This window comes from Ursus maritimus, unplaced genomic scaffold, assembly GCF_017311325.1.
Source record: "Ursus maritimus isolate PB19 unplaced genomic scaffold, ASM1731132v1 scaffold_8, whole genome shotgun sequence".
Classification (NCBI taxonomy): domain Eukaryota; kingdom Metazoa; phylum Chordata; class Mammalia; order Carnivora; family Ursidae; genus Ursus; species Ursus maritimus.
Genome location: NW_024426996.1, coordinates 50,562,078 through 50,575,745, shown reverse-complemented (window position 1 = coordinate 50,575,745; position 13,668 = coordinate 50,562,078). Strand labels below are relative to the sequence as shown.

The 13,668-nt window shown below is 39.5% G+C and overlaps 1 protein-coding gene across 2 annotated transcripts in view; it reads left to right on the top strand.

Moving 5' to 3' along the window:
* Nucleotides 1–2,414: 2,414 nt before the first annotated feature.
* Nucleotides 2,415–13,668, top strand: part of UBE2K (ubiquitin conjugating enzyme E2 K) — a 70,920-nt gene continuing 59,666 nt past the window's right edge. For both annotated transcript variants that reach the window (XM_040625099.1, XM_008701503.2), the window contains exon 1: nt 2,415–2,631. In XM_040625099.1, the coding sequence (XP_040481033.1) occupies nt 2,569–2,631 (63 nt within the window). In that variant the 5' untranslated portion in view covers nt 2,415–2,568. The remainder of the gene's footprint in view (nt 2,632–13,668) is intronic.

The window sequence follows — 13,668 nt, the reverse complement described above, 5'->3', positions numbered from 1 at the left end:
AAAAGTAAACTTTTTCTTTTGGAGTAATTGTGGATTTATAGAAAAGTTTCGGAGATTCTTGTATACTCTTTACTCACTCCTACTAATGTTAACATCTTACATAACCATACTACCATGTCAAAACTAAGAAATTAATATTGGTACAATACTATTAACTAAATTACAGAATTTATTTAGATTTCACTAATTATGTTCTTTCAGTTCTAGGATCTAATCCAAGATACCACATTGCAGTTAGCATACTGCTTTTTTTCCCTTAAAATGTACTTTGGGAAATCTCTCATATCAGTTAATATGTAGTTGCCTTATTCTCTGGAAGGACTGTAGAATGACTTCCTAGAGGTAGAATTTCAGGGCCAATGATTATGTGTGTTTAAAAATGACCAGCGGTGCCTTGGTGGCTCAGTCAGTTAAGGGTCGGACTCTCGATTTTGGCTCAGGTCATGATTTCAGGGTCTTGAGATGAAACCCTGCGTCGGGTTCCATGCTAAGTGGGGAGCCTGCTTAAGATTCTCCCTCTCCCTCTGCCCCTCCCCCGCTTTCTCTCTCTCTCTCTCTCTCTCAAGCGAAAAAAAAAAAAAAGACCAAACCCCTCTCCCCCAAAGAAATTAACATACTCTTCTAAGTAGTCCCCCTGTGATTTGAGTGTTTCAAGTTTCTTCGAAGTTCCAAGATTAAGATTGGAGACTGAATGAAGTTGACAAATGTAAAGTACTCAAAACAGTTTTTGCACACTTCAAAATAATTATTTTTAATGTGCTGACACAAATAAACAGCATTGCATGGTTTACATTATAGCAATAATTCTTTGTACCATGACCCACACATATAGTTGATTCCTCTTAGGACCACTAGGGGGCTCTGCTGGAAGGGTTTTTATAATTTATGTTAGTCCACTTAGAGAGATGTTTCCAAATGATGCTTTAGAATTCTGACCTCTTAAAACCTGAAGAGATCATTAATCCAGCTTCCTTAATTGCAGATGAGGAAACCAAAGTTGGCCAAAATAGCTAGCATGGAGGAAAGCTGGAATCAAAAATCTCCTCTTGGTTCCTATGGCAGAAGTTCAAGAACTTTTTTTTCCATGTGCTTCCACTTGAATGATTCACTGCCCGGAGATATTTCCTTTTTGGTGCCATAATTTTAGTAATTTTTGCTAAGACCGTGTATTTGTGATATTTTTCTAGGAGGATACTTTACTAATCGATCAGGTGAAAGAAGCTCATGAAATAAAAACTTCTAAATAACCTTTATTACTTATTCCAGAATGTTCTAAAGTACTGCTCAGCACCAAAACCATATTACTTACTGAAACCCTAGCAACGACTTTCAAATTGCCTTTCAAACTGACTTTCCACTTAAAACATTTTACTCTTATCTCCATTTGTTCATTCAATATTTATTGAGCGCCTACTAGTGCCAGACACGGTTGTAGGCCCTAGGCTTATAGAAGTAAAGCTACCGTTCCTCCACAAGGAGCATCTATTTCTCCATTTTTCACTTTAATATACAAAGTATTTTCACATGTTTTAGTTAAGTGGTTCTTATAGTGTGGTCCCTGAACCAGCAGCAAGAGTAGCAGCATCTGAGAACTTGTTAGAGATGCAAATTATTAGGCCCACCCCGCACTCTAGGGATGGGGGTCTAGCAACCTGGTTTTTCTAACAAGCTCTTCAGGGATTCTGATGTACCCTCGAGGTTAAAAACTATTTAAACTCGGTATTAATTATTTAAGTAGCTCAAAGATCAACATCTGGCTTCTAAATCCAACTCAGGCATCTACCTGGGGTACCTGTTTCAAATACCCCTGATGGGACCCAACAATGACCGCTCTTACTTCAGTGACGCGTAGTACCTGGAATGATCGTATTAGTGGTGGCACTCTAATGGCTTCAGAACAAAAACGGACCGCAGTGGATTTTCCTGGGCTATACCAACAGAAAATGTGCCGGATCGAGTTCTGGAATGGTGTTTTTATACACTAGACACAGGCACATTAAGTCTGTGAGTTCTGGGTCTGGCTGAGTCAGGACGGCGCTCCTAAGCGCTCGTAGCTGAGCGGGGCCGGGTGAACCCGTTAGGTTGGACTCAGCGTTCAGGCAGAGGCCATGGACTGGAAGCCCTGACCACACCACAGTGATTTCAAGAGGGGCGGAGGAACAAGGGTGGACCCGGGAGGCCCTGGCAGGGCCGGCCAGCGCGGAAGCCGCACCCTCCTGGCCCCAGACGCCTGCAGGGCGGAGCCGCGCGGCCGCAGCTCGGCCAGAGACGCGCGGCGCGGTGCGGCGCGGGCTCGCGTTTGAGGCGTATGGGGCTACAACGGGAGCGGCTGCGCCGCCCGGCCGGGTCAGCGTCTTGCGCATGCGCGGACCCGGCGCCATTTTGGTGGCCGGGCGCGGAGGTGATTCCACACTGAGGAGAGCGCGGCGGCCGGGGTGGCAGTGGCAGCATTCGTGTGCTCGGGTGTGAATCGCCGAGGGAGGAGGCGGTGGTGGAAGAGGTGGCGGCGGTGGCGGTGGTCGTAGCGGTGGCGGAGGAGGCGGGTACGAATCAGCTGCGGGCGGAGACATGGCCAACATCGCGGTGCAGCGAATCAAGCGGGAGTTCAAGGAGGTGCTGAAGAGCGAGGAGGTCAGAAATGAACTCCCGGACATCCCCCACCCCAGCCCAGGGCGGGAGGGTTCTTCCAGCGGCGACCCCAATATCCCCGGTAACCCCTGGGTGGCCCTCCTTGCGGTCGCCCTTCTGCCTGTGGGGAAGCAGCAGTCTCCCCCTGCTTCCGTCGCCTTCTCCTCCCCTCCCTGGGCCCTGGGATGGACCGCCTCGGGCGGGTGGTCTGGAGAGGAACACGGTTTGGGGGGCAGATGGAGAAGGGGGCACTTCTTGGAGAGGTGTGAGCTCTAGAGAGAGCCCCGAGGCAGTGGCAACAGCTGGAAGTGTGGCTGTAGGGTGTGGAGGGAGCAGGCCGAGCCTGAGAAAACCCGGGAAGTGGGTTGGGGGAAGGGGAAAGGTGGTAACTGGATCCGGAGAGCCGCGCTGCTCAAAGGCCCACACTTTTGAGGGTATTCTACGTTGTAGCCTGTTTGGCCTCCACTGTCCTTTCCTTTGGGAAGGAGCGGTAAAAGGCCTTAGGTATTGATGAAAGAAGGACGTTCAGAGTTCCTCCCTCCCTAGTTCGGTGTTGGGAGAGAAGAGGAGACATAATGGGATACTATTTTATTTGAGTGGGAGATACGGGAATTTTCACCTGAGGTAGGAAATTAATTCCAAATTAGATCATTATCTCATTTTCACCGACCCCCGCAACCCCCAGTTTCTAGGCCTCTTTTCTGTTGACATCTAAAGCTTTTTGATTGGGTGAAGGCAGGTTGTTTGGTGTCTTAAAGGCATTTAAATATTTTTCGTTAGGAAAAAATAATGGTACGAGTAGCTTATTTCAAAATATTGTTTACAAGTTACAGATCAGAGTCTCTCCTAAGACAATGCCTCTGTGACTGTTGTGTTGTGCCATGAAACTTCATTATGATGTCCCTCATAGTTAACTTGATTCTTACTTTTGAAAAACAGCCCTATTAAAAACATGGGATTTCACCAGATCAGTACATCATTATACCTCCTTATCGAGTAGGTTTGTCCTAATGTATCATACCTGAAATTATTAAAAACATTTTTTTGTTTCAAGCTCCTCTTGAGTCTTGCAGAATTTACTCTGATGTTGCCCGTAGTTGTTTATATAGTATATTCAGAATATCCTAGTGATTTGACTCAAAACTATGCAAGAATCAGTACAGTTTTTCAGACCCAAATCAACAAGAATGCCAAGTTGTTTTTCCTCCTTGGATTTAACAAAGAGAGATGAAAAAGTAATACTGAAATAATTATTATTTTGAAGATGTCACATATCATTATTGAATGTATCATTACTATTTGTGTTTTCTCTTATGTTGAAACTTTGATAATCTAAATGATTTGTGAAATTCAGCATTCTAAGTATGTGATGAGTAACAGATATAAGTGATAGTACTTGAGCTTTGTCACTATTCTACAGTGATCATTTTTCCAGTTAGACATGTTGAATATAATTCTTTAAAATTAACTTAAAAATAACAAATACTAGCAGATTTATTGAATGTAGTAGTCTATAAGAAATGGTCTGTTTTACAGAGCATGTGTATGAACTCTGACCTCTGTATTTGTTCAAGTGCCAAAACTCTGAATGGAAGGATGACTTTGTATTTTTGCGGTACAGTGCAGAAATAGGGTCATAAATGTCTGTACTGTTAATACAGTGAAACAATGATTCTAACTTTTTATTTGCAAGAAAATATATTCCACGATAGTTGACATATATATATTCCTAATGAAAGATTGAGTTAATATAGTTGCCAACAGCCTAAAACATTTCCTCTGTAATAAAGTTGTACAAGCCTGAGACTTAATATAAAACTTTCATATGTTTTATTTTCTGTTACTTAAAAATGGTAAGTTACTGCTCTCGTAATTCATATGGTATCTTTGCTTTATGTGAGGTGACTTTCACGATATTTTTAGTACTTCAATTAAAGCTTAAAAGAAATCTAGTGTCGCTGTAGTGTGCATATTGTTAAAACAATACTGCTCTTTATATGTAAGGGATGCTGAAGCCTTGCTTCACGTAAGCATTATAGTAGTTCAGAGGAAGAGAATAGAAAATGCAAACAAATTGTTTTTTTGTTTTAAGAAGAGTACCTTTATAAATCTGTATGGAAACTTCTTCTAGAAAATAAGTTGCAAAGTACATTTAGGAAAGGGTCAGATAATTTAATCTTGGATTATAACCAATAAATAGCTTTATTTTCACCAATATTTTATTTCATCGATAATTAGTAGGCCCAGTTCTGTAAGTGGATTATGTTGATTACTTTCAGCTCATTGAAGGACTTGTTCCACGTGTTTCCTTTTTAAGTGTGGGAATGTAGTATTTTGAGTGTCTGGTCAAGTAATCAAATATTTCATCATTTCATCTATGTAAATCTCCGTGTTTACCAAAGTTTGTTTCATATTCTCTTGTTTCCTAAGAATACCGGTTGATTTAAGGACACTTTTTTTTTTCCCTTTTAAGTTGTCTTATAAAGATAGCTGACATTTGGTGAATTCTGACCATAAGAAGTTACAAGTGGCCATTCTTGGAGTGTGTTAATTAAAATATAGTCTCCAAGATAAATCAAATGTGAAAAGCAAGGTGCAGAATAGTGTGGAGGAGGCCACCATTTGTTTTGAAAGAAGGGGAAAACGTGTATTTGACTCAATGAGAAATTGGTGAAATTGATTACTTGTGTATAAGGGAATTGGGTGTCTGGGGTAACAGGCATCAAAGGATCCCTTTTGAGTTTTGAGTCATGCCAATATGTTATTTACTTAATAAATAAAGGCATCTAGGCCTTTTTTCCTTGAGACTGTTTGGAAATCCATCCTTTATGTGTCAGACATTAATTTTAAATGTGTGTGAATTTTAAGTAATATTTCAAATTGCCAGGAATGGAAAATTGATTAAAATACATTTTACAGTTATTTTGAGTCGAATTACTAAGTGTTGATTGTGAGGATATAATAAAACTATAATCTGTATTCACACGTTGTATTATTATTGCTGTTACCTAACCACCATTTGTAGAGTGGCTCTTAGTACCATTTGTTTATGCATTATTGCTGATTTTCAAGAACAGTTCTTTGAATTAGATTTACTATTTCTTAGATGAGGACATTGAGATTCAAAGAAGTTAAATTATTTGTCTACAAACATACAGCTTTGGGATTTGGATCTAGGTCTGCTTTTGTTTATATTGTACCACACTGTCATTACTTTCCAAGGATAGGCATGCTTTAATTATTTAAAAATAACTGAGACTGGTTTGTATTACGGGTTATGGGATTTAAAAAAAATTTTTTTTATTATATTATGTTAGTCACCATACAGTACATCCCTGGTTGGGTTATGGGATTTAAAAACAACCTAATTTAATAGTTTAAACATTAAAATAAGTGTCACCTGGGGCAGCCTGGGTGGCTCAGTCGGTTAAGCATCTGCCTTTGGCTCAGGTCATGATCCCAGGGTCCTGGGATGGAGCCTCACATCAAGCTCCCTGCTTAGTAGGGGAGCCTGCTTCTCCCTCTCACTCCGCCTGCTGCTCCCCCTGCTTGTGCTCTCTCTCTCTGCCAAATAAAAATAAAATAAGTGTTACCTGTAAATTACTTAAAGATTAACTTGCATGTCAATATGCAAAATACTTAAAATTTTTTTTTGAGAGAAAGCGTGCATGCACTCTCTCTCAAGCGGGGAGAGGGGCAAAAGGAGAGTGAGAGAGAATCTCAAGCATACTCCCCATTGAGCTCAGAGCCCCACATCGGGCTCCATCTCAGGACCCTGAGATGTGACCTGAGGTGAAACCAAGAGTTGGACACCTAACAGACTGAGCCACCCAGGCACTTCTGCAAAATACTTTTAAATTTGAAGCTCAGTGAGATAAAATGCCCTTAATTCAGTGCACATACTCTAGTTCGTTATATGTTATCTGTAGTTTTTTCATACTGTGATTGTACTTTGCTAACATTTTCTAAGATTTCAATAGGGAATATTTAAAATTATGGCATTACAAATTGATTTTGTGAAAACTGCTGTCGTATAAGTTCTCTTTTAAGTGTTTAAATGGATTTTATATTTAGTGTTATTTTAAATTTAATATATTTGATCTAGTTTGATCTATAGAACTAGTTGGCAAGTCTTTAGAAGGAAGTCTGTTGCTTTCTGTAGACCCTGGTTTCTCATCCTTAGCACTATTGACGGTTTAGGCAGATAATGAATTCTTTGCTGTGAGTGGCTCTTCTTTGCATTGTAGGTTGTTTAGTAGTACGCTGGCTTTTATCACTGATTTCCAGTAGCGCAGCTAACCCTTCTCCCTACCTCCTTACCCTTTCTCCTTGCCAGTTATATCAACTAAAAATGTCTCCAGACTTTGCCAAATGTTGAGAACCACTGCTGTAGTTGAAACTCTTTAGAAGAACATTTCGGACTATTAACTTTGTAAGATGTGTGTAGTATATTTTATCTAAAAGATGGACAGTAAAGGTACAAAAAGGTTTATAGCATGGCTCCTACTAGCTTTTAGTGATGTTTTTTTAAGATTTTATGTTTGTTTTCCCTTTGTAAATGATTATTTTTCTCTTTTAAACTTCTCCTTTTTGATTGAAAGAAAAAGGTGAAATTCCTTGCTGGAAATGAATGTAACCAGAATTTGAACATTTTTTTTTAAGAGTAGAAAAGCAGTTTTTACAGTTACATAAGTTACAGCTCTGTGTAACTTATTTATATAGTGTGCCTTATGGGGTTCTGGGTGTGGGCTGACTGAGGAAAGCTTTTGATGGGGTTAAAAAAAAATTGGAGCCTGTCCACGTAATACTGTTTGGGGTGCATATTTTGTTTTATTTTACTATTATAAAGACTTTGATCCCTGTCCATCAGGCATCTGGGTGCATCTGGGATTCCCTAGCATGTCACCCCTTTGTGAAGAATATATATTCTTATTTTCCAGTAAATAATGTTATCAACAATTATTGAGCATATTGACCACAGCTCCAGAAAATTTACTTGGTTGGAGATAAATAAAAATGTTAGGTGCAAAGAGTAAATATTATGGGAGTTTTGAGGGCATGTGTATGGAGGGAGGGTTTTATTTTGTTTTGTTTTGTAGTTTTTATTTTAATTCCAGTTAATATACAGGGTTATATTAGTTTCAGGTCTATAATATTAAAGGGAGGTTTTTGAGCTAGGTTCCAAGGGAAAGTTAAGACTGACCTCAAATTTCACATGACGGTGCCAAAGGAATTAGAGGAATAGTGGAATTTATAAGTAAATGATTTTTTTCTGTAGGCATCTGAGTTGGAACTAGGGAGCAGAGATTATTGACAAAATTAAGTAGGAAACACATGTACATATTTAGAAAGGTTGCATGCACAGCTCTGATACACACATAGTTGTGGAATTAGCATCTAAGTATCTTCGCTGTTTTCTTTAGGAAAAAAACCACCTTCTTCACGCTGAAGTAAAAGGTAACCATAAGGTATCTGACCAGTACCCAGATCAGGTCTGAAACAATATTACCAATGCCACAGTAACCCCCAGCCATCCCTTTGCAGGGACTTTCCTGATTTACAATAGTACAGATTAGCTTTGAGTATGTTTGAGTGAAAGAGTAGACGCAAATGTGTACTATATGATTGTTTTAATTTTGAAGGTTTTCAGAAGATGCCCTTCAAAATCTTTGTTCAGGGGGCACTTGGGTGTTTCAGTCAGTTAAGCATCTAACTCTTGATCTTGGCTCAGGTCTTAAACTCAGGGTTGTGAGTTTGAACTCTGCATTGGGCTCTGTGCTGAGCGTGGAGCCTACTTAAACACAAAATCTTTGTTCAAAAAATAACAGTAGTAGTGTCTTAGAAAATGTGTTAAAATGCATTGCGTATTTGAGTTGAAAGATCTAGGCCAAATTCCTCATCTATAAGATCAGGAGACTGAGGCCTGAAGAGATTGTTATTTAGTGATAAACAGACTGGTTAATGAACCCAGGCTTTTTGCATAACAGTTCATCCTAACCATTATATATGGTTGCTTTATGGGACTATTTTTTTCATAAATAATACTGTAAATGCTAAATGACAGTTTAATATTGACTAGTGTATTTAAGTATATTTTGCCTTTTTTTTTTTATCTTGGTGTGAGAACTTAAATTTGGTAGGAGGCAGAGATATTTCACTCCTTAAGCATGATACAGTAAATTTAGATTAGTGATTAAGAACGTGGGCTTTGGAATTAGATTTGCTTTGAGTCCTGGCTTTTCTATTTAATACCTGCAGCATTGACTCTATATCTTAGTTTTCTTATCTGTAAGAATGTAGGAAGGTTAAAGGATCTTTACAGTGCTCAGAGCAATTCTGGGACATATGAACGGATAGCTGTTAACATGTCAAAATTAGCTGTATGTTCATATTCTGCTTATTGTTGTTTTGGATCATAAAGGTTTCCTTTGGTGGTGTAGTGATAGCTCTATGTGAATTTGCCTGAAGAAAAGATTTTAAAAAGGGGGCTTTAGTACTTTTTTTTTTTTTAAGATTTTATTTATTTATTTGACAGAGATAGAGACAGCCAGCGAGAGAGGGAACACAAGCAGGGGGAGTGGGAGAGGAAGAAGCAGGCTCACAGCGGAGGAGCCCGATGTGGGGCTCGATCCCATAACGCCGGGATCACGCCCTGAGCCGAAGGCAGACGCTTAACCGCTGTGCCACCCAGGCGCCCCGGGGCTTTAGTACTTCTGACAGACAGAGTTTCTTTGTCATCTATGTGCGAACAACCTGTGGCGAACGGGAATGCAAAAGAAAAATATGGGCCTTGTTCTCAAGGTGTTAATCTTACTTTAGGAGACAGTTGTAAATTGGGCAAGAGTTTGTGTTAAAATGTGACCTTTTTAATTGAAAAAGAAGTACTTTATTTGGAAGTCTTTCAGATAATACAGCTTTACAGGATTATTTGGGATTTCTTGGTGTGGCTCTGATTGCCTTGAACTGCACCAAGAAGTCTAGATTCTAATCTTGTGGTATATGTAAAGTAATCTTGAATCCCTTGGTGAAATTCCTATTTTATTTTATTTTATTTTATTTTATTTTATTTAAAAGATTTTATTTATTTATTTGACAGAGAGAGAGACAGCCAGCGAGAGAGGGAACACAAGCAGGGGGAGTGGGAGAGGAAGAAGCAGGCTCCCAGCGGAGGAGCCTGATGTGGGGCTCGATTCCAGGACTCCAGGATCACGCCCTGAGCCGAAGGCAGGCGCTTAACGACTGAGCCACCAAGGCGCCCCAATTTTATTTTTTTTTTAAGATTTTATTTGAGAATGAGAGAGTGCACTCGAGAGCATGGGTGGGGAGAGGGGCAAGGGAGAGGGAGAAACAGACTGCTGGCTGAGCAGTGAGCTCGATGGGGCTCCATCCCAGGACCCTGAGATCATGACCTGAGCTGAAGGCAGACGCTTAACTGACTGAGCCGCCCAGGCGCCCCTAAAATAAAAATCTTCTTAAAAAATCTTTTAAGTTGTATAAAGTAATATTCACTTTGGGGTCACATCCATCTGACATCCGTGGTGTTCTCTTATGTAATTTTGCAAAGGAGAGAACTTCGGTTCATTCACGGTCACATCCATCTGACATCCGTGGTGTTCTCTTATGTAATTTTGCAAAGGAGAGAACTTCGGTTCATTCAAAACCTTTGTCCTTTTTCTCCCTTTAGTTCTTTGCTTTTACTGCAGATTTAAAATACTAAATACTTAAGAGTTGAATGCCTACTATCTGACATCTTATATGTATGGCAGCCTTATGAGATGGATGTTGTTCTTATTTTACAGATTAGAAAATTACAGCTCTGAAGAAAGTAGGTAACTTTCTCTGTATCAAGCAACTTGTTGGTGGAACGGGTTGAAAAGTAGGTCTCTGACTCCCGAATATTTACTGATTATGGTGGAAAGACTAGTGTGTACAATCATTTCTGCTCCTTGCTACCTGTCCATTACTTTTAAAGGTGCTTTTTAAAATTACGGAATATTTTAGATTTAGAAGTTTAGAAAACAGTAGGTGAGAACGCCTTTATGTTCATGGTATAGATTTAACAGATCTTAACTCTCTCATACTTGGTTAACTCGCCCTTTCCCCCAAGAAATAAAACATACAGATGAAGTTCACTCTGTAACCTTTGCCCTTTTCCATTCTCTTTCTTAGAAGTAACCACTCTGCGGAAAATGCCTATATCCTTCCCATTCATACTTTTGTTTTTACTATTGAAACCATAGTATTTTTGAGTGTAAAAGCACTTTTTAGTGTTTTTAAAAGTTTAAAATTTTTTTTCATAGATGATTGTTATATTCTACATCTCCTGCAACTCTTCTTTTTATTTTTTTAAAAGATTTTATTTACTCATTTGAAAGAGGCTAGCGACAGAGCGAGCACAAGCAGGGGGATAGGCAGAGGGAGAGAGAGAAGCAGACTTCCTGCCAAGCTGGGAGCCTGACATGGGGCTTGATCCCAGGACCTAGAGATCATGATCTGAGCTGAAGGCAGACACTTAACCAACTGAGCCACCCAGGCACCCCTCCTGCAACTTTTCTTTTTAGTGTTACTTTTTTTTTTTTAGAATTTATCCATGACAATGCATATCGCTTTGGTTCTTTAAATTATGTAGTATTTCACATCAGTTTTTTTGTTGTTTGTTCATTTTCTATGTGCAGCGTGTAGTTTCAGCTTTTAGCTGTTGTACCAAAAAAAAGCATTGAATGTTATTATACATGTTTTCTTGGACACATACGAGTTGTTCCTAGGAAGTAATATTGTAGGATCTGAGTGTATTTGCATCTTCTGCATTACTGGATATTGCTTCAAGCTACCAATGATTGTATCAATTTACACACTTCCAGCAGTGTATAAGAGTTCTAGTGACCTGACATTTCTAAGACTTATATTTTTGTCAGTCTGATGGATGTGAAATGGTAGCTTATTTTAATTTTAATTTCCCATGCCAGTAGAGATATTAAACATATTTTTGGGTTTATTGGCCATTAGGGTTTGTTTGTTTGTTTGTTTGTTTGTTTGTTTGTTTTTTTGGCAAACTTAGTGTTTTCATTCCTTACCCATTTAAAAAAATTTGGGGCACCTGGATGGTTCAGTTGGTTAAGCATCTGCCTTCAGCTCAGGTCATGAGGGATCGAGTCCCACGTCTCTTGCCCTGTGCAGCCTGCACAGCGGGGAGTTTGCTTCTCCCTCTGTCCCTCCCCCCTGCTCTTGCGCTCTTGCGTGCGCTCTATTTCTCTCAAAAATAATAAAAATCTTTAAAAAACTTGCATGGTTTGTATTTTTCTTACTGATTTACAGGAATTCTTTATATATAATTTTATCTACTTCCATTATGTGGGTTAATTTTTAACTTTTTTTATGCTTTATTTTGTAATTGTGGTATACTACACATATAAAACTTACCATCTTGTACAGTTTTAAGTTAGAGTTTCAGTGTACATTATTGTACCACCATTACTACTATCCATCACCAGAACTCATTTCATCTTATAAAACCGAAATTCTGTATCTATTGAACGCTAACTCTACTTCTCTTGCCCAGCCCATGGCATTCATCATTCATCATTCAACTTTTTGTCTCTGTGAGCTACTGTATTATACGTTACTTGTCCTTTTGTGACTGTTTCATTTTGCTTAACTTTGTCATATCTTTTGTCTGAAGTTTAATTTTTTTAAAAAAGATTTTATTCATTTATTTGACAGGGAGACAGTGAGAGAGGGAACACAAGCAGGGGGAGTGGGAGAGGGAGAAGCAGGCTCCCCCCCCCCCACCCTGGCAGGGAGCCTGAGGCAGGACTCAGTAGCTGAAGGCAGACAACCAACGACTGAGCCACCCTGGCACCACTGAAGTTTAATTTTTAAGTAGTCACACTTTTAGGGGGGCTCCTGGCTACTCATTTGGTAGAATGTGTGACTAGATCTTGGGGTTGTGAGTTCAAGGCCTGCGTTGGGGGTAGAATTCACTTAGAAGTATGTCACATTTTTCTGTTTTTTTTTCCTGTATGGTATGCTTTTTGTATTTTGTTTCAGAAATCTTTTCCTTAATTATCATAAAGATATTTTATATTTGGTTATAGGAGCAAATAAAGGTTATGTTCCTTAACTGCTGTACTCAGGCTTCTGTCTCTACCATAGCATATGGAAACTACTTCTCTAGGCATTACCAGTATCTTCCCATTTGTCAAATGCGGAGTAACTTCTCATCAGTCCATTTTGTACATCTTTTACTTCATTTCTCAGAGCTTGCCTCTTGGGTTGCTCTGATACTGCTGGTTTTCCTTCATACTATGTTATTACCCTTTCTAAGTTGATTTCATCCCTTATTCTCCATTTATCTCCTAAATCTTTGTTTCCTCTTTTGCATTCCTTTTGTTAATCACTCTAGGTCAGGTTGTCATATCCCAGATGGACTATTTATAGTAAAACAGCTTGCTTATTTACATTTATTTCTCTGTAGCCTCTGTTCAGCCCTCCTGGTGCCATGCCATAGGATGGATTTATTTATTTATTTTTAAAGATTTTATTTATTAGAGAGCAGGGGGAGGAGAAGCAGACTCCCCACTCAGTAGGGAGCCCGACATGGGGCTCCCTCCCAGGATCCTGGGATTATGACCTGAGCCGAAGGCAGGCAGACGCTTAACTGACTGGGCCACCCAGTTGCCGCCGTGCTGCAGGATTTAATTTTTAAAATATGATCTTGTCGTTTTCCTTTAGTTTCTCTACTGCCTATTGCATAAAGTCAGAACTTTGATACTTTTGTTGTAGCCTACCTTTCTTGACCTGTTCCCTGTCAAGTCTCAACACAGTTGCATGCATACACATACTTCACTCTGTCTCAGACCTTCAGCTACACTAAATTGCTCACCATTTAGTTGTTTTGTTTGCCTGGAATAAGCCCTTACCTCCTCCTTTGCCTTCGAAATGTACTTATCCTAAAATGCCACTCTGATAACCTTTTGCGAAAATAGTTTCCCCCTGTTTTCCAGTGTCATTTTGTCAAAATTTTGTTAGTTACTATATGTA